The sequence below is a fragment of the Medicago sativa genome, chromosome 2 (genome assembly GCF_051527215.1).
Source record: "Medicago sativa cultivar Bolivia chromosome 2, Bolivia_mono, whole genome shotgun sequence".
Taxonomy (NCBI): Eukaryota; Viridiplantae; Streptophyta; class Magnoliopsida; order Fabales; family Fabaceae; genus Medicago; species Medicago sativa.
The window spans coordinates 48,243,328-48,268,344 of NC_140750.1; the positions used below are offsets into that span (position 1 = coordinate 48,243,328).

At 33.5% G+C, this 25,017-nt stretch overlaps 1 protein-coding gene across 1 annotated transcript; it reads right to left on the bottom strand.

The window, feature by feature from the left end:
* Nucleotides 1-17,227: 17,227 nt before the first annotated feature.
* LOC146947059 (protein CHUP1, chloroplastic-like) lies at nucleotides 17,228-20,341 on the bottom strand. The gene is made up of 4 exons (XM_085744769.1): nucleotides 19,993-20,341; nucleotides 19,620-19,705; nucleotides 18,943-19,527; nucleotides 17,228-18,284 (listed from the first exon to the last, which is right to left on the bottom strand). The coding sequence occupies exons 1-4, from the start codon at nucleotides 20,081-20,083 to the stop codon at nucleotides 17,355-17,357; spliced, it is 1,692 nt and encodes a 563-aa protein (XP_085600895.1). The 5' UTR covers nucleotides 20,084-20,341; the 3' UTR covers nucleotides 17,228-17,354.
* Nucleotides 20,342-25,017: the final 4,676 nt, after the last annotated feature.

Consider the following 25,017-nt stretch of genomic DNA (forward strand, 5'->3'; position numbering starts at 1 on the left):
GTTCTTGAGAGTGAGTCATCTAACCGGTGTTGAATGTGCTTTGAAGTGTCGGAAGTTGACACCTTGTTTTGTTGGACCGTTTGATATTGTTGAGAAGGTTGGAGCTATAGCGTATCAGATTGCATTACCGCCGTAGTTGTTGTAACAGCCCGATTTTTCGCTAGATATATTTTATTATTTATTTGTGTTTGTTATATGTGCTCTTATGTGATTATTTCCCTCTGTGTGTATTTTTGGTTGGGATTCTTAGAATTCGGTGTTAGAAGGGTATTTTGGTCATTTTGAGGGCAGGGGTAATTTTGTAATTTTTGCCAAAGGTTATTTTTAGTGCTTAGTGAGGGTTTTATTTTACTAAGTGTTGGAGAGTGGGGTAATTATTAAGTTTACTGTTAAGTGACCGTTAGTGTTGTATTTTACCGTTAATTGAGTAGTAACGTTTTGGGTTAGAATAGAAATGGGTTAGGCCCATTAAAACATTGTGAGATGAGCCCAATTGAGTAGAGTTTATATAAACACTAGTTGGTAGTGAAATTGGGGTCTTACAAACATTTCATTTCATTTTCATTTTCACAATTAGAGAGAGTTAGAGAGAAAGCACAAGAGGAGAAAAAGGGTTTTGAAGGGAAGGATCTAGAGGGAGCTAGAAGAGGCTAGAGAATCAAGGGTTGGAGCTAAAGTGAAGCACTAGCTAGTGATTGTGGAGAATTAAGGTAAGAGGGTTAGAATTCAAACATAATCAATAGTTGTAGTTCATCCCTAATTCTTGCTTAAGTTGTTAATTGAGATTTTGTTGTAGAATTTCGTGCTTAATTATGATGATATGATTATGTACATGAATTGATTGATAATTGTGTTGTTGTTGTTGAATTTGTATGTCAAATGGGTATGTATGAACATAGTGTGATTTTGTATGAAATTGATGAATTGTGAAGTTGTGGTTGTTGAATTATGAATGGATTCTTGTTCAATTGTTGTTGTTGATGATTTGAATCATGTTGTTGTTGAGTTGGTACATTGGGTATCATTAATTATGAATTGGTGATGAGAATTGTTATGATGTTGTTGAAAATGGTTGTTGTGAAAATTGGTTTTAATTAGAGAAGAAAACTTGTTGTTTGAGAAAAATGAATTTTCAAAGGTTTGTATAACTTATTCAAATGCCATGAAATGTGTGAGTTTGATGTGTTGGAGCCTCGGGTTATGCCTCGGATCACTTTTGACATTGAAGGGTTTTAAACATCCGATTTTGGGGCGAAAACGGCATAAACCCGCGGCCGAAACGTGCGAAAACGCACGTTGCGGAGCGCTGCGCCTGAGCTAAGGCGCCCACACTCAGAGAGCTAACGCTAGGCGCTACACTCCTGGCGCCAGGCGCCCTGCACAGGGCAACGTGCCCGTTGTTCCGTGTTCGCGGGGTCTGGGGCAGTCGTGTAAGGGTCCGTAGCGACCGTTTGAAGGTGTTCTTGTACTGTTTTCACTCGCTTTTCAAATGGAACATACTTGGCTTTGTTGAATGTTTGAATTTTCAAATGGTTGAAACTTGGGATTTTCCTCAAACGACTTAGGCTAATTTTTGGAATTAAGGCTTGTTTGCTTATAATTGGCCTAGGTTCTTGTTCATATGATTTTAAAAAGTAGTTGTGATTGGTTCCATCAAGTCTTAACTTGTTTTGCTTGAAAATGAGAGTTTTTGTGAAAAATGATAAAGTGAGACGAACTTTGAGTTTTTATTGAATTTGTCGTATTTGGCCGATGAAATGCTTATGTAATCTCTATTGCACGCATATGTGACTTGTGAGAATACATGGCATAGGCAATTGAGTTTGTTTTCTTGGTTTTGACTTATATGCTCAAATGTTCTAATGTTGTGATCTTAAGAGATGAATTTTGTTGGAAATGGTTTAAGAGCCAAATTGTCTTGTGAATCCTTTATGGATATTTGATATAACTTATATGAAGATGATTGGTGGTGTATATTTGTGTGACAACTATATGTTGCTTGTGTTGTGGATGTTGTTGGCAATTGTATATATGATTATGTGGTGGTGAATTGTTGTTAATGGCATATATACAAGTATTGGTGATGTTGAGGTGAATTGTTGTGTGAACATATGCATTGTAGTTGAGTCATATGTTCATGCATTCATGACTGATGGCGGTGGATTTTATATCCAATTGAGGTGATTACGATGTTTTTGTTGCATCGGAGGTGACGACCTTGAGGTGATTTGGTACCACATGCATCTAGATGAGTCTAGAGCCATTGCATAAATTGTTGGTGAATTGATTTGCATTGAAATGTGCTTGGTGGTGGAATTGCTAATTGTAATTGTGGATTGAATTGTTAATTGTTAATTGACAAGGTGAAGTTGTGATATGCGTATGATATACTTGTTGATGTGAACTTGGAATGATGATTTTGAATGACCTTGGATTATTTAAGTGTTGTGAATATTTGTGGAACCATATATGAAATGTCATTCTTTATCCTTGTTATATCTTTCATTTCCAAAGTTCTTGTTAATCTTATATGGATTATGATGATGTAATGCTAACCCTCAGTGGTTTACCACCTACCTTTCCGTATGGACGGGTAGATGGAGTGCAAGATGCTTAGATTGTGTGTGTTGATATTGCCGAGGAGTGGAGTTCCTCTTTTATGTGCAAGTGCCTAGATTAGGGCTCTGATCTAGGATAGTTCTTGCATGTTGGATTTTGTTTTGAACATGTAGTTGGAGTTGAGATATTACTGTATTTGAGATCGGAGGATGTATCTTTATTTTGAGACTTGATGTTGTTTATGGATTATATATTTATTCCGCTGCTATGAGATGTAACATGATCTTTATGTATGTATGTATTGTGCTTTATTCGAAGACGTAGCATCTATTTCTAGAATATGTTTGTATATTCACGCGTTTTACCGCTTATTAGAAATAGGGTGTTACAGTTGTCAAATCTTCATGATGTGTTTCATGTTTCTCAGTTGCGAAAGTATGTGTATGATGCGTCTCACGTGATTCAAGTAGATGATTTGGAAGTAAGGGATAATCTGACCGTCGAGACTTGGCCGGCTAGGATTGAGGATTGGGAAGTGAAGCGTTTGAGAGGCAAGGAGATCGTTTTTGTGAAGGTGATTTGGGTTGGCCCAACTAGTTAGAGTGCTACCTAGGAATCGAAGAGTAGGATGAGGGTTTCGTATCCGGAGTTGTTTTCTTTAGGTAATTTTTGAGGGCGAAAATTCTTTTTAGTGGGGAGAGTTGTAACAGTCCAATTTTCGCTAGATTAATTTTATTTATTTATTATATGTGTTTATATGTGCTTGTGTGTGATTAATTGTCTCTTTGTGTATTTATTTGGGATTGCTGGATTTTATCTTAAGAAGGGTATTTTAGTAATTTAGACTCAGGGGTATTTTTGTCATTGATGAGCAAGGGTAAAATAGTCTTTTGGTTACAAGAATTATTTTTAGTGTTTTAAGTGGAGATAATTATTTTTGCCAAGTTACTAGTGAGATGAGGTAATTATTTAGAGACAATAATTATTCCTTATTTGACAGTTAAGTGAGTAGTGACTCGGTGAATTAGTTAGTAAGAATATTGAGCCTATTAAGACAACTAGGGTTTGAGCCCAATTGTATAGTGACTATATAAACACTAGTCTTATAAGAAATTAGGTCATTACCTTCATTTACTCACTTTCACAAAATATTTTAAGACAAAGGTAGAAAGAGAAAGGGGATTTTGAAGAACAAAGAAGAACTAGAGAAGAGAAAGCTTGGGGTTGGTGGCTAGGGTAAAAGTTATGGTGCATAAGCCATTTCCTTATGCACCGTGCATAAACACTTCACAACCATCAGATTTCATCCAAAGAATCAGACAACAGCATCATGGTCCACCCCATCTCTCTCTGCATTCCTCTCTCAACCGACCACCTTCACAACACCCTCCATCCTCCGTCCACCCCATCGCCGTCACTTCCGTTCCTCCACCGCCGTCAACTCTGTTCCCCACCGCCGTCACCTGCGTCCTTGTCCTCTGCCTCCCTTTGATTCACTTCTCTCCCTCACCGCCATTCTCTCTTGACACTATCTCACTCCGTCGAAAAGGCCATTCGTCAGCGTTCTCACAACCCACCTTAACCAGATGGCCATGGATTCGTCGGCGTTTTCACATCTCACCGGCCACGACCTTGGCGGATCCGGATTTGTTTCAGGTGAAAGAAGGTCTGTGAACAAAACTAGATCGGTGTAGGAGTTGAGAGAGAAGGCGGAGGAGAGAGACACGGGAGGTTCTGTTTTTAATTGCACCCTGCTGGATCAAAGAAAACCATTAAGTACATCTAATGGTTTTGGAGTACAACTGCTGGAAACCATTAAGTACATCTAATGGTTTTCGACAGCAAAATGGTTTTGGCATTCCGATACGGTGATGATGATGAACGACAGTGTTGATGATGAGATTGAAGATTCTGGAAACCATTTCCACAACAAAATGGGTTTGGAGTACAATTCACAGAAACCATTTCCACAACAAAATGGCTTTGGCATTCCGGTATGGTGATGATGACAGTGATGATGATGAACGACGGTGTTGATGATGAGATTGAACATTCCATTGGTGATGATGATGAACGACGGTGATGATTCAGTTTGTTTTCGCGTTTGGGGGTGTAGGAAGCAATTATGTTGGGATTTATGCACGGTGCATAAGGATTTTCTTATGCACCATAACCACTCCCGGTGGCTAGGAGCTAAATTAAAGCTAGGAATTGGATTCTTGAAGAATAGAGGTGAGGGGGGGTAGTCTCTTTTTCACTAACTAAGCTATAATCACTTTTCTACTTATGGGTTTAATTGCTTTTGTTATAATTGTGACTTTTTGTGATTTTAAATGATAAAATTCGTGCTCCATTTTCATGTGAAATTGTGGGTATGATAAACTTCATGAAATTGATGGATTATGTGCTTAAAACTCATGGTTGTTATCGTTAATAAGTTGTCTTGGTGATTTTTGCTTAAATTGGTAAAAATGAAGTTGTTGTTGTTGATTGTTGATGAAATTGTAAAATTATGCTTTGATTGATGTTATGATGTGTTGTTGGTGATGATTTATACCTTGGGTGTTGTTATTGTTAGTGGTGAAGTTATGGCTAAGTTGTTGTTGTTTTGATGAGTTTTGAAGAAAATGGGTCATTAATGGTGAATTGTGAATCTTGATGATTTGAGGTGAATTGTTGATGTTATGGTGTTGATTTAGGCTAGAAGAACTTCGGTTTTTGGTTATAAGTTTTGCTTGTGAAAAGTTTTGGGAAGAACTTGGGTTTTTGAATGAAAAGCTAGTATAAGTGATTTTGAAAGATAAGTAGTCATAAGTGATTTTGGGCAAACTATTTTGGGATGGTAAAAACATGAATTTTTTGTAGAATGAGATAGAGCTCGGTGTAAGGAGTGCGTAGGAGAAAACGGCATCGAAAACGGATCAACGGTTTGAATTTTACGCATGAAATGGCGAAGACGCAAAAACCGACAAATCTGTGCTGTCAGGATGCCACGACTGTGCACCTTTCTGCCAGAATTCCAATTTTTACGTTTTTGAGCCTTTTTCACCCTTTTCTGTTTTGAAGGCTTTTGATCTGAACATGAAAGTTTTAGATAAAGATGTTAGCTTTCTAATGACTTTGGTTTGGCTTAAAAATTATTTTTAGGTTTTGAGTTCTGGTGAAAATACTACAAGTAGGTCTTGATGAAATTTTACTAAAATTCAACATAACTATTTTTGAGTGAACCCAAAAGCTATGGTTTGGTCCCAAACCTCAAAACATGAGTACTAGGAGCTTAATTAGAATGTTTAAGAGTATGTAACCTATGATATAATGGGTCTAACTTGGTTTCGTTTTGAAAATGATTTGGTTTTGCAAAATGACAAAATGAGACGAACCTAGGTAAATTTTGGGATTTATCAGCATTCGCCTATGAAACGTATATGTATATACTACTGCACTCATATATGATTCGTGTGTATACTCGGTTGAGATGTTCAGATTTGTTTACTTTGGTTTTGGAGAATTTATCGGAAAGTGTTAGTTTTTATAAACTTAGACGAACTTTGTCAAACTAATGTTTTATAGTCAGATAACACGTAGGAGACTTCGAATTCATGTTAGTATGTTTTAATGTGAATGAATTATTAAGGATTGGGTGTTTAAATTGGTGAATGTCAAGATGTGGCTAAATGTCTGTCTTTATGTGAAATGTGAACTTGAAACTTTATCGTTTCTTTGAGGTGTTAAATGTTGATGATGATTATGATGATGTTTGACGTTGATTATGAAAATGCTTGATGACGATTATGAATATGTTTGATGATGATATGTTGATGATTCTTTTGGTGATTTTAATTTGATGAATTGGTGATGACTTGTTGAATTATGACTTGTTGATTGTATGGATGTATGTATTTGATAATGAAAATGTTGGTGAATAACATAATTGGAGATGATTATTATGTTGATGTATATATGTTGGTGAGTTATGTATTGTTGAGTCCTTACTTGAAGTCCATGCATTCATAGTCATTTTAAGTTGAATTAAAGAATGTAATTGGTAATGTTTATTACATAGCTTCTGCAGAACATAATTGGTGATGTTTATTATGTTGGTGAATTCATTAACGGTAAGATTATCTTCGGAATCCTATGGTGCCACGTGCATCTAGATGAGTCTAAAACATTGCATGCATTTAATAATTGGTGAGTCGAGTCATACTTGGATATGTGAATCGGTGCATATGTGCATTGGTGAACTTTTGGTGATTGTTGTGAATACTCGAAAAAGGTGAATTGTATGTGCTTATATACATAATGGTTTATGATGATGTTGAATTGGTTATGAAAATTTAATCATGTATTTACTTCATTTGATTATGTTTTAATTGTGAATTGTGAACCAACCCCAGTGGTCATTTGGTTGATTGCCTACCTTATTTTTATGAATGGGTAGACGGCGCGCATGAATAGTTTGTTTTAGCTTGGTGAGTTGTTGTAGGTTAGCTTTGGAGCAAGAGTGAAGTTGAAGAGAAAAAACAATGTGAACAGAACATACGAAATGCAAGAGCGAAGTTGAAGAGAAAAAACAGGGTTCCACTTGTGTGACATAGTGGAATCTATGTTATATGACATTATCCAATTAGTTGGATTTTGTCCTGTCCTCCTAACCTTTTAAATCGGTTAATTAAAAAAACGATTTAAAAAGTTTCTGTCTTTTTTGGAAAAAAGATATTTTTATTTTTATCTTTATTTTCATTTTTATCCCTTAGGATTGTATTACTGGCTCTGATATCAGATTGGGCGCAGAATCGCCAGCGGAAGTTTCTCGAACTTGTTCTATCATTTGTTCGATTTTTGTTAAACCTTCGAAAGGTTCTAAAAGCATTTTAGCTCTCTTTTGTTGTATACTTGTCAGAATTTCTAGATCTTCTATTTCTTCTAATAGTTCACTAGTATAATTTATTTGATAAAGGATTAAATCTTGCGCGTGAAAAAGTATTTGTTTTAACGCAATTCTTTTACTCTGAAATTCTATCTCAGATATTATTTTTTCTAATCTTTCTTTATAGAGTTTTAGCTCTGTTTTGAGATTTAGTCCAGGCATTATAACTTTTGACTAATATTTAGAAGTTCAGTTTTTATTTCTGATAAAGTTTTGTCAAACTTTCTTCTTTCCTTATTGTCTAGTGAAGTTCTTGGTGGTAAAAACCTTGGTTCACTAGTACTTTCATCTTGTTCTAAAAGAGGTGTTCTTTCTATTGTCATAATAGATTTTGACCTTTTTAATGGTTTTAGAATTGGTGATTCTAATTTTATTAATGACCCAAATAGTTCATCTATTTGTATTTTTTCTTTTCCACTAAACTCTATGCTATAATGAGAGTTACTTACTGCATAATTCATCTTATAGCTTATACTAAAAGGATGATTTCCTGGTCTCATGAGATTTTGGTTTTTGAGTTTATAATGAATTATTAAAGATCTATTTAGATCTATATCATTTAGACTTAAGCCTATTTGTAAATTTATGTCGAATTTTATTTTTCCACATTTTAAATTTCCTTCAGCTTTGGGCTATTAATGAATGTTTTTTATCCATCCTAGCATCTTCTATAAGAAGTTCTAGTTCTGAATCTATTCCTTTCATAAAAGTGTTTTTTATGATTATTTGGATAGTTGATATATGGATATATCCTATCTTTTTTCTTTTTTCTAGCGATAAGTGTTTTAATCTTTCGCTTATTTGTTGATCATCAATCAAGGATATTACAACAGATCCATCTGTTGATTCCATTGGTACGGCAATTTCTCCTACCATCATTCCATATTTTAGGATGTTTTCTCTGGATAATTTTTCTTTTATTAAAGAAAAAATACCTTTTTGTTTGAAGTTTTCTTCAGGTTTTAAGGTAAAATCTACCTTTTCTATATGATCTACTAGTACATCGGCTATAAAACCAGATGAATCTTCTTTTATCATACTAAATTCCATTATAAAATACTAAAAATTGTAAAATATATTTAAAATCATACCTGATTTTGACTAGAGTCTTTGATACTTCTGATCTTTCGATCTTTTGAACTTCGAAATAATCTTTCGATTATTAATATTGGAAACTTCAAAATCTTTTGATTTTGTTGTGACAACCTCAAATCCTGCAAAGTCCTTTCCCAACAACGTTTCTCATAAACTAAATGGTACTTACTTCATTGATTTAAGTTGTGAATACAAATGAGCATCAAAGCTCTTATTTATAGGAGGAAGAGACTACATGGTAGCTTACATGTCTCTTTCCATCCAGCTCAAAAGTAAAGACACTAAAACACTTAAAGAGAAAAAAAATGCATTATCACTTAATGTGATAAGATTTTTCTATCTTTAGTGGTCCCCATCTGACTCAGATGATAAGATCCCACTATTACAACTTTATTTCTACGGTCATTTACATGACATGTGTTTAGGCTTTTTCTTTTGCCTTATCTTCAAGTAATGAGACTGTCGGTATTTTGTCTTTTTCTACCGACACTTTGTATTTTGCACACCATTTACAGATATGCCCTTTGTATTTTGAGAAGTATTGGAAACACTCCCGTTGTACTTCCTCTGGAATTCGGTAAAGACCGTTTTCGAATCCTGAGACCTTCTTCTTTGAATCATAGATCATAAAACAAAAATCTGAGATATATAAAACCTTGTAATTAATAATGGATGACCCATATTTAATCAAGTGATCGTAAAAATACTGCATTTGTTGGACAAATGAAATTAATGTCCATCCAACACTTGTTGCATTTGGTTCTAGATAGGTTATGTTTGAAATGCCTATCTTTATGATTGTTCTTGGGCCTACAGCCATCTGGTTATTTTCTTCTTCGAACCATGGATATGTTTGTTCGAATTGGAGGTATATTTCTCTTCCTTTAGCAAGAAAATCATTAAATCTTTTTGCTGTGTCACCAATCTCTTTTGGGAGATCAGCCAGTTCTTGAAATCTACGACCTTCTTTTTCTTCAAGATATACAGTCTTGAGCATTCCATAGTCATAGAATTCTTTGAGCAATTCCTTGGATATGCCTGGAACTGTGTTAGATTTTACCCCATACTTGGTGTTGACCGGGTAAAAACATTCAAGTGCTAGCTCTTCTTTGAAGTTTGCTAACCATCTCTATTTTCCCATGAAGTCATCAAGGGCTTTTGGCTTATTTTTCTCTTTTTAGAGATTTATAATAGATCCTACTCTTTTTTGATTCCATTTTTGGTGGTTGACCAATATCTTTGGCAATGGTCATTTCTTTGTAGGAAACCTTTGTAAGCTTCTTTTGCTTCTTCCATGGTTGGATAAGCTTTGTGCCTGACGTTTTTGCCGTTGATATGAAGACTTGCAATTGCCCAATTGTTGTAGATGCCCTTCATTGGACCGTCAAAGATGACATACACCTTTTTCCCTAGTTGTTCGTTGATTGGATCGACAACAACGTTTAGTTGGTCTGAACCATTTTTTGGCTCTTTACTTTCTTCTTCGGCTTTGTCAGCCCATGACTTCCTTGTATCTTCTTCTGGCATGGATCCTGCTGAAGATGTTGACGAAAAACTTTGTTGTTCGTTCAGGGTTTTTTTTGTATTTTCTACTGTTGGAAGTTCAACATTTATGATCTTAGTTAAACTTTCGATCATTTTAATCATTTCCCCCCTTTCTGAAGAGAGCTGATTCAGCTTTTGGCTATGGATTTCAATTTGTTCATCCTTTTGCTTTAAACTGTTTTGGAGAACCTTTAAAGCTTGCTCCATTCTCTTGTTAGTGTATCTGCAAAACAATTGTTTTCTGATTTTATCAATTGAATATAAGGATGGAATTGTTGGATGCACATTTGCCATCTAACAAGTCTTCCTTGTTTATGATCAACTTTTAAATTGTAACGTCAAAATCCGCTAACATAAGTTGAATCAGTTCTTAATAAAAATCTTGATGGAATTAAATCCATTTTTCATTTTTCTAAAACTTTTAAACAAGAAAGTGTTTCTTTCTCGTTAATATGATATCTTATTTCAGTATCTGTAAAAGATCCTGAAATATATTTGCAAAGCATAAGCTCTTTATCCTTAATTCGGATGTTATTACTTGAGTAATCAAGTCTTGAATCAGTCAAGACTGATTTTATATCTGATCGCCCTTTCGAGATATCTGATTTTAACTGTAGGGTTTCGCCTACAATGATATTGGATTGTTGTGGAGTTGCGTCCTCAACACATCCATTGAGATTTAATCCCAATTTTTGTTTACCATTAGGTAGAGCTCTAATAACTCCTCCCCATGTAAACTGATCAGCATCAACTTCTACGTTTTCTGTTGGGTTGTATAGTTGTGGCAAAACTTTTAGTTTTTCTTTAATTGATTTTACAGCCTCAGTATCCTCTTGTGTCCATTTCCATGGCACTTTTTCAGATATCTTTTTCTGTAAAATTCTTCTATCATTTGCTAAATCCTTGAAAAATCCTTCATTAGCAATATAGTTTAAACATCCCAAAATTCTTTGGATCTGTTTTCTATCCACAAATTGGTCAGGAAAAAGTTGGAGTTTTTCTTGAACATGTGGTGATAAATCAAGTTTTCCTCCTTCTCTTAAAATGAGACCAAGGAACTCAATTTCTTTTTTCAAAAGCATTGATTTCTTCTCTGATAAAATAATACCTTTGTTTTTAATTCTGTTTAACACAGTAGTAACATCTTTAATATGTTGTTCTTTACTTCCTTTAGTAAAAATTAAAATATCATCAATATATACAAAACAAATATGATCAAGACCTTTTAGAGTATTGTCCATAAATCTTTGATATATTGATGGAGCTTGTTTTAAACCAAATGGTAAAACATTCCATTCAAAATGTCTTTCTGGACAAGTAAAGGTTGTTAAAGGTTTAGTTTCTTCTGAAAGCCTTAGTTGCCAATATCCAGATTTTGCATCTAAAGATGAAAACCAATTACATCCTTTAATTTTTTCGAAAATATAATCTTTTCGAGGTAGTTTATAAGAATCACCAACAGTTGCTTCGTTGAGTTTCTTATAATTTATAACCATTCTAGCTTTTCCTCTTTTTATCTCATTATGCTTTCTGACATAAAAAGCAGGTGCTGAATGTGGACTAATAGACGCTCTTATCAAACCTTTGTCTAAGAGTTCTGATATTTCTTTTTTGAATTCTTCCTTATCTTCAGGAGAATATGGAATTTTATATAAAACTTTAACCTCTTTGTTTGGGTTTTTTAGTTTTATAGTTATTAAATCTTGTATTTTATTCTTTATAGAATCTAAAGGGTTTTCAGAACAAACTTGTTTTAATTGTTGTTCTAAGTTTTGTTCTACCGTGAGATAAAACTTTCTTTTTTCCCAAATACTTTGGAGAGTATTTAAATTTTCCACAATTGCTTTCACAATTACATTTTTTGTTATAATTTTTGTAGTAATCATTTCTTGATTTTCTGGATTATTAATATCAACCCAATTTAATGATATTGTATCAATTTTTTGAATAAATGGGTTATATAACTTTAAAAAGTTATTTCCAATTATTAAATCTAATCCTGAATCATGTTCATAAATAGATCTAACATAAAAACTTTTATGTTCTATTTTTATAAAAACATGTTTTAAAACAAACCAGATTTGGTGTTTTGTTTTATCAGCAATGATAATTTCTTTTGGTTTTTGAAGTCTAATCCAATCTTTTGATATGGATTTTCTTCCAAAACATAAAGTTGCACAAGTGTCGATGTAACCCATAATTTTCTTTTTATCCAGTACTACCTGAATAAATGTTGAATTAGGATTTCCATTTTTTAGGATTTTCCTACTCATCTAATTCTTCTTCGGTTGTGTATACATACACATCTTCTTCATTAGATTCTAAATCTGATTCTATAGGTTCATAACCTATTTGCCAGATTAAATTTAAAGTTTCTTTTTTAGAATCTTTTTTCTTAGGACATTCGTTTGCATAATGTCATTTTTCATGGCACAACCAACATGTGCATGTTTTCTTTCCTTTTGGACAAGAGTTCTTTTTAGGATATTCTCTTTTCTTCCTAAAATATTTTTGTTTCTTAAATTTTTTAGGATTCCGTCTCTTTCTTTCGTATTTTGTACGATCAATTCTCCTAAAAACTTTTTTCTTCTTTTTCCTTCTAGGTTTATTACATCCATAGTTTCCTACTTTATCCTGAAGTTTATCACAGCAGATATTAATTTTTGCTTCTCTTGTTGCAATTTTTTCCATACATTGTTCAGACATCCATTGTCTTAATGCAGTTATCCTTGCTCCTAGAGTATTTTCTAATTCAAGGTTATTTTGTAACTTTTCTTGGAATATTTTTTCCATTTTTGTTCCAACAGTTGATGGAAGTTTGTTATAAAACAAACCTAATCAATTATATTCTAATCGTTTTATATAATGAACTCCATAATAATATTTGTTGAATTCGCAAATGAATGGTTCTATTTGGCACATATCACAAATCTTTAAGTTAAAGATTTTATGAATTGTTGTGTTTTCTAGATCTTTGGCGGCATCTATATTTTCAAAACCTATAAATTCTTTTCTAAGCGTAATATAGACGTGATCTATAACTTCCTTGCTAGTAGAAGGTAGATCTGGGTTTGGATTTTCTGATAGAAATCGCCAGGCGTTTCCTGTGGTTTTTGCCCTGAGATAATTAAAGGTATCTCTTGGACCAAAAGCCTTTAATTGGGAATCTAATTGAATGTTTATCATATGTTTACGATACCATTCTCTTAGATCTTTTCCTGTATCTGCACTACAGTCAATATCTAAGACATCGTCGTCTTTATGAGAATTCATTATTGGAATATATTTAGGCGGTATATTTTTATAATGTCTTTCATTTATTCCATCTTGGATAATCATTTGTTCCATGGAGGGATCTCCTTTGTTTCTTTTTCTTTGGGAGCCTTGTTCTGACGATTCCGCTTGTTCATCAGTTTTTACAAGTTCTACTTGAGGTTCTTCTTTCTGAATCAAAATCAAAGACAAATTTGTTTTCTTCATCTGATTCTTCAGTAATTTGGTTTTTTCTATTAATGTCTAAAGCAGCCATTAATGTTTGAAGTTCACTAAACTGGTTAGCTATTTCTTCTTCTGTTTCGTCCATATTAGGATATAGGAGCAAAAAAGTGTGTTTCTTGTAGTGAAGTTTGTTTTTCTAAAGTTTCCAAACTTTTTATCTCTCTATCCCCCCCCCCCCCCCCCCCCCCCGATAAAGGATTGAAGATCTTCCAATGTTAAACATTTATCTTTTTTGGGTAATAGACTTAATAAATCAATTAAATCGTCTATTTTCATGCAGAGTTTTTCATCTAACCCTTTTTGATTATCTTCTAAGCTAGATAATCTTTCGTCGAGTTTTTCCTTAAACTCCTTTTTTTTCTATCCAATATTCTATTGAAGTTTCTATATAAGAAACTATTTTTTCTAGTCGTTCTTGCAAAACAACTATTTTTTCAAAAATATCTTGTATTTTTTCTCCTAAACCTTTGTTAGCCATTTGTTAATTTTTGTATTCTATGACTTAAAAGGTTTGCTAAATTTTCATACTCCCAGTATGTAAGATAATCGTCTTCGATTATTAAAAACCAAAATGATGTTTCTCTACACCAATTAATTTGGTTTTTTACTCTAGTTATTTCATTATAACTAGGATTTAATATAAATGGTTGTGGTATTATTTTTCCAAATGGATTTATTAACCCGTCCATACTTATTTTTTCTTGCCAATTGTCTTAATTTTTCTCTTAAGGACCAAGTTTTCTCTACATATTCTTTAAAGAGAAAATAATCAAAATCTTCTTTTAGATAATACCAAGATGTTTCTTCGCACCATCTAATTTGTAATTTTACCAGTGTAATATCCTGATAATTTGGACATGAAATAAATGGTAATGGAACCATTTTTCCTTTTGGATTTACAATCCATTCCATTATTTTATTTTGTATTAGACTTTTAAAGTCGGTTTTTACAAAAACTGGTTTTAAAGAGTTTTGACATTTGTCAGAATTTTATTGGTCAATGGTACCTAACTGCTATGTTACGCAAGTATTTCCCGAAAAAACAATGTGAACAGAACAGAAAAATGAAACCACTATGAAAAGTCATTGTGTATTTTAACTTAAATGTGCAGGTTATATCACGGGACAACTCACATTTTTCACCGTTATCCTAACAACATTCAATTGATAGTATTTTTCACAGTTATTTGGACAACATATTCCACCAAACCATAAATGTAGCTAAAAATATATCTATAGAAACATAAAATTGGCATTTTTAACAAATCATAAATATATTAAAATATCTACACATTTTTCATGAATTATAGAGAAAACTCCACACCTTGGAAGAGGTGATAAACTCAAGAGATATATAATATAATCTATCTATATATAGTGGAACATTGAAAGTAAAGTAACATCATGCTTAATTCGTAGCATCAATCAACTTGCTCTACATCTACAAGCCAAGATGGTGGTGTAATCCCTTGAAGTAACGGAAAATCCAAGACAATATAGCAAGTACAACAATACCAAACCCAAAAGTGAACAAAAACCCCACAATGAAAACAAAGAGAATGGCGAAAACTGGAACCAATATTGGGCTTAACAAGAGGATCAGTGGTGCAAAGAGGATAAAGCCCATGATGGTTACTACAAATGTTAGGCATGTGAGAAGGAGAGAAATGGTGCTAACTATGAAAAAGGTTAAGAGGCCAAAGAGTTGAGTTGAGTTTGAAACATGTTTCCTTAGCAATGGTGATGATGATGAATTGGTGGTTGTAATGGTGATGGGTTTTGGTGGTTTGAGTGTAAGGGGTTGGATTGAGTAGTAGTGGTCAGCCATGGTTGTTGATTGCTGGAAATTAGGGAGTTAAAATATTGAAGTTGAAGTGAAGGTTGGAATAGCCAAAGAGGATAATCATGACTTGAGGGACATGACATGTGTGACATGCAGAACACACGTGGAGGGTATTGAACCTTTGGTCATCGTCTCAAAAAAATTCAGAAAATGATTTAATGATTTATTTATTTATTGTGAAAGATGTTTGGTCTGGTTGATGTGAAATTGGCTTGTACTCTAAATAATTTGAGTTCAACTTGATGTGTTTATCTGATATCGGTAATTAGTTAGTATCTTTGTTAGCACTCTGAACTTTTTTATGTCTATAATAATTTATGAGTTGTGGAATCAAACAAACCTAAATTTTTTGAGAAAGAGAAGACTTTAGGCTCAAATTACCTCCCTTAAAGGTCACTAACGTTATATTAGTTTTTGGTTAGTTTTTAACTGTTTAACGAAAAACTATATCTCAAGTGTTAATAAACAATTATTAGTATATTAGTTGTATGTTAGTTTTTAACTGTTTAACAAAACTTTTTTTTTTGTTCTCTCTCCGATTCCTAAGATAATTTTTTTTTTGGTAATTTGAAGTTCGACATGGAGATAAGTAAAATCTATCTAAAATTTGAATTTGAATTTGAATTTTTTCGAACGGTTCGTCCTTTGTGGAATTTATTGACTATTTGAACTCAATCACTTAGTTAACAAAAACTTCTTTAAATCTAAGTTCAAATAAGTTTTTTATTTATTTAAGAGAAGTTCAAATCATTTTATAAGCTATCAAACCCCTTTAAATGTTAGTCGTTATTAATTAATGGTGATTAGATTAGTTTAAGGGTTTAAAAAGTAAATTTCTGATTAAAATTCTTCCAGCATCACTTAGTGCACCAACTGAGCTTCACTCATTTGCACATGATAAGAAATTGATGCACTAAGCAAAAGCCAAAGGATTTATCTTAATACCAATAAACATCCCGTTGCTGCTTTTGATTTAGAAAATTGCTAATAAAAGCTTAAAGTTTATTATCAGTCTATGGATTAGCCATAAGGACGTACCAAAAGAAACAGGAGTTCGGGTATGCTCCATTTAGGCTAAGCTCCATTTACTTCATTTAGGGTTTGGATGCAAGACATGTGACAAAAAAATATCTAATGATTGAGATTTTAAATTAAAAAACAAATATTTGTTTAATAAAAATACATAATAATAACAAACAAAATCAAGTATCCTTCTCTCTCATATCAGACCAACCTTTTATTGTTTTTTAATTTAAAATCTCAACCGTTAGATATTTTTTTGCCACATGTCTTGCATCCAAATCCTAAATGGAGTAAATGAAGCTTAGCCTAAATGGAGCATACCCGAACTCAAGAAGAAACATAGTAACATTGCATTATCATCATACTATAGCCTTTTCCCGCCAAATATAGGCCTCAATACTGCAACTGTTATTGTGGTCACATGAAAGTTTTTAATGCCCCTTTAGTCTCATCATGAACATGTGAAGCACGGATACAGACACGGACATAGGACATGACATTGACATTGATACTTTGGCACCAATAAAATTTTGAGATAATGACATAACTCAACATAATCATAAGTGTCGATGTCGGACACAACACGTGTCAGACACTGGAACACACTTTCAATCAGAAGTGTCCATGCAACTGAGCCATGAACTGTATTTCTAAACGTGTCGTAGTGGCTGAGCACTTTAGTTGACAACTTTTTCACTCTGCATTGCCGCAAACAATTTGATTCTGTAATATCAGTTGAAATAACTGCAACTTAAAATTTAAGGGTTATGTTTCAATCTAGACGCTGAATTTAAGAGTCAAGTTCTGTGTGTGAGATAACAAGCTACACACTTAATATAATATAAACAAAGAAGGGTAATGTTATTTGATCCTGAAATATGCTAAAAGGACTAACAAAAGGAAGAAATATACTAGCAGTTGCACCAGCAGGCTTTTAATCCTATCATCTGAATAACCAATTTGATCCTTGCTATTGCTACCTTCATTCTCTGCAGAGGACTCGACTTTTTCATAGTTACAAACCACATTTTCATATGATTTGCTCATTTCATCATATTGTTCTTCTTCCTTATGTTCCTTCAACTCCAAGCATGTAATAGTTGAATTCAGCTCAGAATTAGTTTCATTTTCATCGGTCACATCCTCAACTTCTTCTTGCATAACATGATAAGTCGATTTTTTAACCGATTCACTGAAAGACACTCTCTTCAATCTTGTCGGTGGTTTCTCTAGATTCATAAATGGATCACCACCAGCACAACTTTTCCTTGGCTTTGATAGATTCGATTCAACCATCGACATCGAAAACCTACGTATCAGTCCAGGTCTGCTTGGTCTATTTCCACCCTTTTGCGAATTCTTCTCGTTGTAATCTTTTGATTTCTTCCATCTTTTCAATTTATTAAGCAAACTAGAATTGCTACTGCCGTTACTTTGACTACTAGAAGAACTTTCGAGGGTGGTAGTTTCGATTTCATCAAAATCATCCAATGTAGCATTCGAAGAGACAGTGTCATGTGCAGAATCAGATGTGAATGAATGAGTTTTCTCATCATACAACAATTCTTTGCCTGAAATCTTGGTGCAGTCTTGTCTTGTGGCCTTTCTATTATGCTTTTTATTATGATTGTTAACTTCATACCTTAAGCATATGAAAAGCCATCTTTGGTACACAAGCTCTTGTACCATGTCAAATCTGTTCCTCTGCAATATTTCAACTTGTTCTGAAAGTTGTTCATGAACATGTTGTAAATCACTTATTTCTTCTTGTATCTGGATCACTTTTGTTTCCTGTAGAAAAAATTATCAAGCATAAGAAACTTATTGCTTAGTGCTTAAACTAGCCTTAAACAATAAATTTAAGGTAGAGGACAACAAAGAACAAAATAACTATTACCTACTACCTATTATTTTAACAAAATTTAGTTTGAAGTATCCATAACTTAAGTAATGTTGTAGGATTAACCAACATAGTTTTTTTGTAGGATTAACCATGAACCAACATAGTTTCTGGTTGTATTGTATTATAATAAACTCCTTTCACTTTGCTCACAAAACAATCATATTGGAAAAAATTCAAATCTCACATCGAAAATCGATAATGTCAGAAAAGAGTTTATAAAGAGTGGCACTGGCACATCTAATCTAGTCGGTTTGTAACAAAGAGTTAGAATTATATACAATATAATATAAAAAATCTAGTTTGATATAAGAGTTTATCCATTCGGGTCATCCAAGAAATCAACCACGCGCTAAACCCAATAGATTAGTGTTGAATGTGAAAGGGTATATCGAACAAAATCCAAGTACCATATTAAAAGCAGACTAGGTTTAAACATAATTTTAATAATACAAGATGGTATATTCAGAATAGTCCAAGTCCCATATTAATGAACATAAGAATAATGAACTAAAAAAATCAATTTCTTCTATGATGCAGTGTTCTTACCTCTGATTTGTTTCTTGCTAGTGCAATAGCTAACTTAGTTCCTACTTCCCTCTTTTCCAATTCAAGCTCTTTGTTTCTCCTCTTCATTTCCGAAACTTGTAATGCTCTATCTTCAACATGTTCATGTTTCTTATTCACCATAGCAGTAGCACCGTTATACTTCGCTAATTCGTCAACTCGCTGTTGAAGCGTCAACATCTGATCGTTGACATGGCTTCCATTCATATCCTTCTTACTTTCCATCTCATTTATAATTTTATTTGCAATCTCTAACTGCATTTTACACATGATATCCTCTTCTATTTTTTCTTTAATAATTTTGGTTTCGAACCGAAGGGAAGCAATTGTTTCTTCAAGAGATTTTAATTTTGCTCTCTTTTTCTCCAATTGCATTTTCAGTTGGGAAATGACTGATTTCTCTTCCTTCAGTCTATTCAATTCAATAAGTTTCCTTTCAAGGCTTATTTCCCTCTGCTTGTAATTTTGTATTAAATTCTGTAGCAACTCCTTTTCAGTGATATAATCCATATTTTCACAACCTTCAATTTGTGGCAATTCAATTTTAATCTTCTTCTTTTCTTCATTCTGTAGCAAATTAAAGACAAATCAATTTTTTGGGATACATTTCTACTGAACTTATCACACAAAAAAAACAAAAAATAACACATAAAAGGTACCTGTATTACATCACTAGCATAAGCAATGCCATTTTCCATTTCCTCAAAATCATGTTCAGAGTCTGAATTATCACTTCTTTTGCTTGCTGAAGGCATCATTGAAAAAATATAAAAATAAATCCAACTTAATAAAGAAACTAAACTGTCCTCGTGAACTCAATTGGGAGGGGCATTGCATAATATATGCAGGGGTTAGGGTTCGAACTCCAGACACTTCATTTATTCACTTTAAAAAAATGAATTTCTAATCTCTAACTATCTTGACCAAATTAAAAATAAATAAATAAAAAAAAGAAACATAAATGAATGAAGTAAATAGGGAGTATTACTCTTTTAGAGAAACTATGAATTAACAGAGGAAAAATGATGGTACCTTGAGATTTTACCAAACGGTTTCTTTTTGAAGCTGAAAACTTGAGTGCAACAATTGAAGCTAAAACGATGAAGCTCAGTCTGATAATCATGTAGTCCAGCAAACAAGTGAATTAGTTCAACAATCACTACCTCATTACCTCGTTCATAGTAATAGAACAAAGACAATGTTAAAATATCAATACGATTGAAGCTCATCACTTAGTATTGGTTGGCATTCGTTTAGACAATTCAATTGAATGCTTTTGGAAGAAAGTGAAACACTATTTTGTATTTATTCTTCATGCTTTTAATGGCATGTATCAAAACTCAAAATGACAAACATCGATTTCATGCCACGTGCTTATTGTGCTTGACAAAATTTTATGTTTTCTTATTAAATATGTTTGGCTTAAATAGGTTAAGTCCATGTAAATACAGGTCATTTGAATTTTAGTCCCTGAACTTAGTAATCTTTTCAATTTGCCATTGCAAAATTTTATTATTTGAGTTTTGGTCCTAATCACATTTAATTACTGATTATTTGAGTTTTGAAGAGAAGTATGGGGTAACATGATAATTTTGCATGTGGCTAGTCTCATTAAGGGCAAAAATGTCCATTTAGGTATGATTTGCTGACATGGTATCAGTTATACCCAGTCATCACTTGCCACATAGGTGCCATATCGCTAATCATTCTCCACCTCAGCAAACAAACGTGATTAGGACTAAAATTAAAATGATTAATATTTGCAGTGGCAATTTGAAAGGATTAGTAACTTCAGGAACTAAAATTCAAATGACATATATTTGCAGGGATTAAAGACATATTTAAGCAGTATGTTTTTATCTTTCTAAATATTCAAAATCTCTCTTTTAGTCTTTCTAAAAAAAATTCATCAACTAATAGTCCTCCTAAACTTTTTCATTTGCATCAATGTTGGGTGGGTAATATGTAGATGAGGGATCTGACTTGGATAATACCATTTTTTGTTTGTTTTTGTATTATATCATCAAGAGGAGCTGCTTTCCGTGTTGTCCCAGGGCAGGCCTTTGAAAGGGGCAGAACTTGGTGGTGGAAGTTTGACCGAAGAGGATGTTCTTGATAAAGTCCACTTATGAGGTTCTTACTAAAGTGTGGAGGTGGAAGGGGCGTTGCAAGTTAAGGTGGTGGAGGCATTGGCGAATTTTTGAAAGTCTTAGGGCCCATCAAAGGTGGTTGTTTTCTCTTGACAACTTCTTCAAAATAGTGTTCCTACTTGGGATAATTTCCTAAGGCGTAGGGTGGTCACTATTGGGTGTTGTTTTTCTTGTGATCTTTTGGATTCGGCATCCCAACTGTTTATGTTGTGCAATATCATCATTTTTGTGTGGTACGGTATTTTTTTCCAATGGTGAGGTTGGCAGTGTCTCCTCCATCGGGATGTTGGTCATTCTTTCATGTATCTCTCGGGGCTAGGCTATAGTAAGAGCCCATAGCATGTGAAAGTGTGCTATGACGCCAAGCCTCACAATTTTGTGGCAAAATTTAATTATTTTTTTTAATAATTTTGTTTTTAATCTATTTTGTTTTTTGACACATGTTTGGCATGTTGTTTCGTGGTTTATTCGAAACTCCCGCAATGATCTGATATTTTTACAGGGGGTCTTTTTATGTCGAGCATTTGGCAAATAAGGCAGAGCTTTCTTCTTTTCTTTGAAGTGGTTCTTTGGTAAGAACCCTGGTAGACTCTGAAGTGGATAAAATAGTCACAAGGAAGGGGGGTTTGAATTGTGACCCTTTAAAAATTAACCTGCAACTTAAAATTAGTTCTCAAGTGGTTTACTTGGAAAAAGTTAAGTTAGTGAAATTGCTTCAGAACGTTCTAACATTCTTGTGCAGATTATGCAGAAACTGATTTAATCAAGTAACTGTGTTGTGTGTGTTTAGTGTATACTGAATTTAAAAGAGTAAAGGGAAGAGAAAGAACACACAGAAATTTATAGTGGTTCCCCCAATGTGGGTTAGTCCACTCCTCACAATCTTGTGAGAGTTTCCACTATGATGTTTGAGATAACCTCTTAAATCCTGCACCTTACAATCTGTGTTCACCTGAACACTTACAATCTTGTATTCTCTAAGCCTCAGCAGGCTTGCACCTTGTTGCTAAGTTAACCACTTAGACTTTTACAACTCTTGCTCAAGCTAACACTTTAGTACCCCTAAAGCTAGATGAGACTTTACAAGATGTTTGGAGTTTGAATGTTTGAGAAACAAACAGAAGAGGGGGAAGAAGAAGTTATCTTTAAAAGAGATAACAAAGAGAATTGATTTACACTACAAAAAAGGTAGAAAGAGCATTCGGTGATGATCAATTCAGAGAAGAATGGAAGGAGAACTTATCTTTAACAAGATAAGAAATAATTGGTTTACATTACAAGAGACAATTTGAAATATCAGTGATGACCAATTCGAATGCTAAAGCTTCAAACATATTTCAGATGTTTTCTTGTATGCTTTGCAATGGTGCAAGTAATGCTGAGCCTTTGATCTGTATTTATAGGGTCTTTGGGCTCAAATAGCCGTTGTAGGGTGTCCAATGGTGTTATGCCATGTGTCTTGGGCCCCACAAGCTTTTACTTGAAAATCTGGGTGAACATTCTGACCATCAGAATGTTGTTGAGTTACCAGGATGAACATCAGAATGTTGTTGTGTTCTTCATCAGAATGTTGATATTCATGATGTTCTTCATCTGGGTTCATCAATGATGAATGTCTGATGAGTTTCTAGGTTTGTTCAAGGCGTGACATGAGATTTGTTAGGCTTTATCCACCAAAAAGTAACTTCTTCATATGCATCAAAAGTTGCTGGATAAAGTAGGATAAAGTTGATTCAAATCTGCCTTGGATATAGTGCAGGAGAGAGAGGATAGTGGGTCTGCAGCTTCAGGCCCATGCTTCTAGGAGATTTGCTTGATTTTGTTCAGAGGACAAGTTATCTCTGATGCAAGATCTCCTTTTCCTACCTTTTTCATCTTTCCACCAACTACATTGTTCATAGCTGGAAGCATGTGCAGGAGTGAACATTCTGACCATCAGAATGTTTCATTTGCTCTTACTTTAGGATGATTTGTAAGACTACTTTTGATGTAATCAATCCTAATAGTAGAGACATAACTGAAGTGCAGTAAATCCAACATCTAGGATAATATTCTCATTGGAATAATCCTAGTACTTTAATGTTCATAGTCTTAGATGAATATTAAAGATCTTTTTGACATAGTTGCTTATCCATGCTTTTATTGTTGATAGATCCATGCAGATGTACTTTTCTGGACATTTTATTCATGTCATGTGTACTTGCATGTTCTTCACGTTCTTGATGAATCTGGGTTTCCTTATGAACACTCTTCTGAACTTCCATCAGAATGTTCTGATCAACTCACTGATCAACATTCTGAACTAACTTTCTGAACTTCAGAGTTAGTTCATGAATTCAATGTCCTTTGATTTCTTGTATCTTGGTATGATTTAAACCTTGTTCATGTCTTGGTTAATCGCTCAAGAACACATAAATACCAAGAAATATCAAAGTCCATTAATCCTTTAATCACCGTAGATGCCTTTAATGATTTCTTAATCCAAAGTCAAAATCATTATCAGCATAAGATATGTTCATGTCACATCTGTTCTTGCATGTTCTTGGTGTGGACATTGATTTATGGGTTTGCTCTAATGAACCTTCTGAGCAACGTTCTGAACAACCTTCTGAACTCCTTCTGGGTTCAAACATATGAACTTCAGAATGTTTCTTCTGGGTTCCTTCCTTTTTGACGGTTGTACTTTGTCCTGAACATTCTGATGTTCTTCAACACTTTGAACCTTATGAAGGTTGTTTATTTATTTCCTTCAAGAACTACTTGAAGCATATAAATGAGAGATCATTTATTTTGACAAACAAGATGATTCTTTCTTTGAAGTCCAAAAGAATATTTCTTTGCATCTAGTTCATCATTGCATGTAACTGATGACTTTAAATATTCTTGTTTATCCATGAAGCAATACTTTAATATTTCTGGATATATTCAGGGTTAATGTTCATGATTGTTATGAACTCCATTCATATGAACATTCTGAACTCTATTCATATGAACATTCTGAACTCTGAACTTTTTATCTTCAGTAGCTTTGGAAGTGTGATACTTTGAGGAGGTTCTGAGAATCTTTCTAACTTGTATGCATATTTCCTTTTATCTTCTCTACCCATGGTGGATCTTCAAATCATATAGCATAAAACTCAATGTGAGTTTTGTCACATAACTTCAAGCACATTCTTGTGTAGCTTGTGATGTAAGTTCTTCCATCATGATTCAAGTTCTTCCATCATGATTCTTGAGCTATGAATCTTCATGAAGATATGATATTGGTGTTTCAACTGATGATATACCCATTCTTTCATTGTTGAGTAGATATGATGCACTTATCAATGTGGGTGGCTTCTAGCTTATCCACTTATGTGATTCCTGTTCTTTTAACAAAGACTCAAGTGCAAATATCAGTAGATCACCATTCATAAAACTTATCATTTATTCCACGAGGTTTGTTATCATTAAAACATTCATCAAAAAAAAATTTGCTTCAACAATCTTCCCCTTTTTGATGATGACAAACCTTTTGAATAAATATTAAGTTTTATGATGGATATAATAATAAATGTAAGAATGTTCATGGATATGCAATTAAACTCCCCCTAAACACATGCAAGAGTTTAATTCTTATCAAACTAATTAAACTCCCCCTCAACATATGGAAAAGGTTAATTCATAACATTCTTTATTAATTAAATCCATTTTAGATTTTTCTCTCCCATAATACATATGTCTCCCCATCCTAGATTTTTCTCCCATCATATATATCTCTCCCCCTTTTGTCATCTATCAAAAAGTAGTAAGGGTGATATGAAGAAAAAGTGACATAATTTTGGAAGGTAAGAATCACAAGAGATTGCATGTAATTCACAAGTGCATTCATATATTAAACTCATGGTTTAATTAAAACACAATGCAA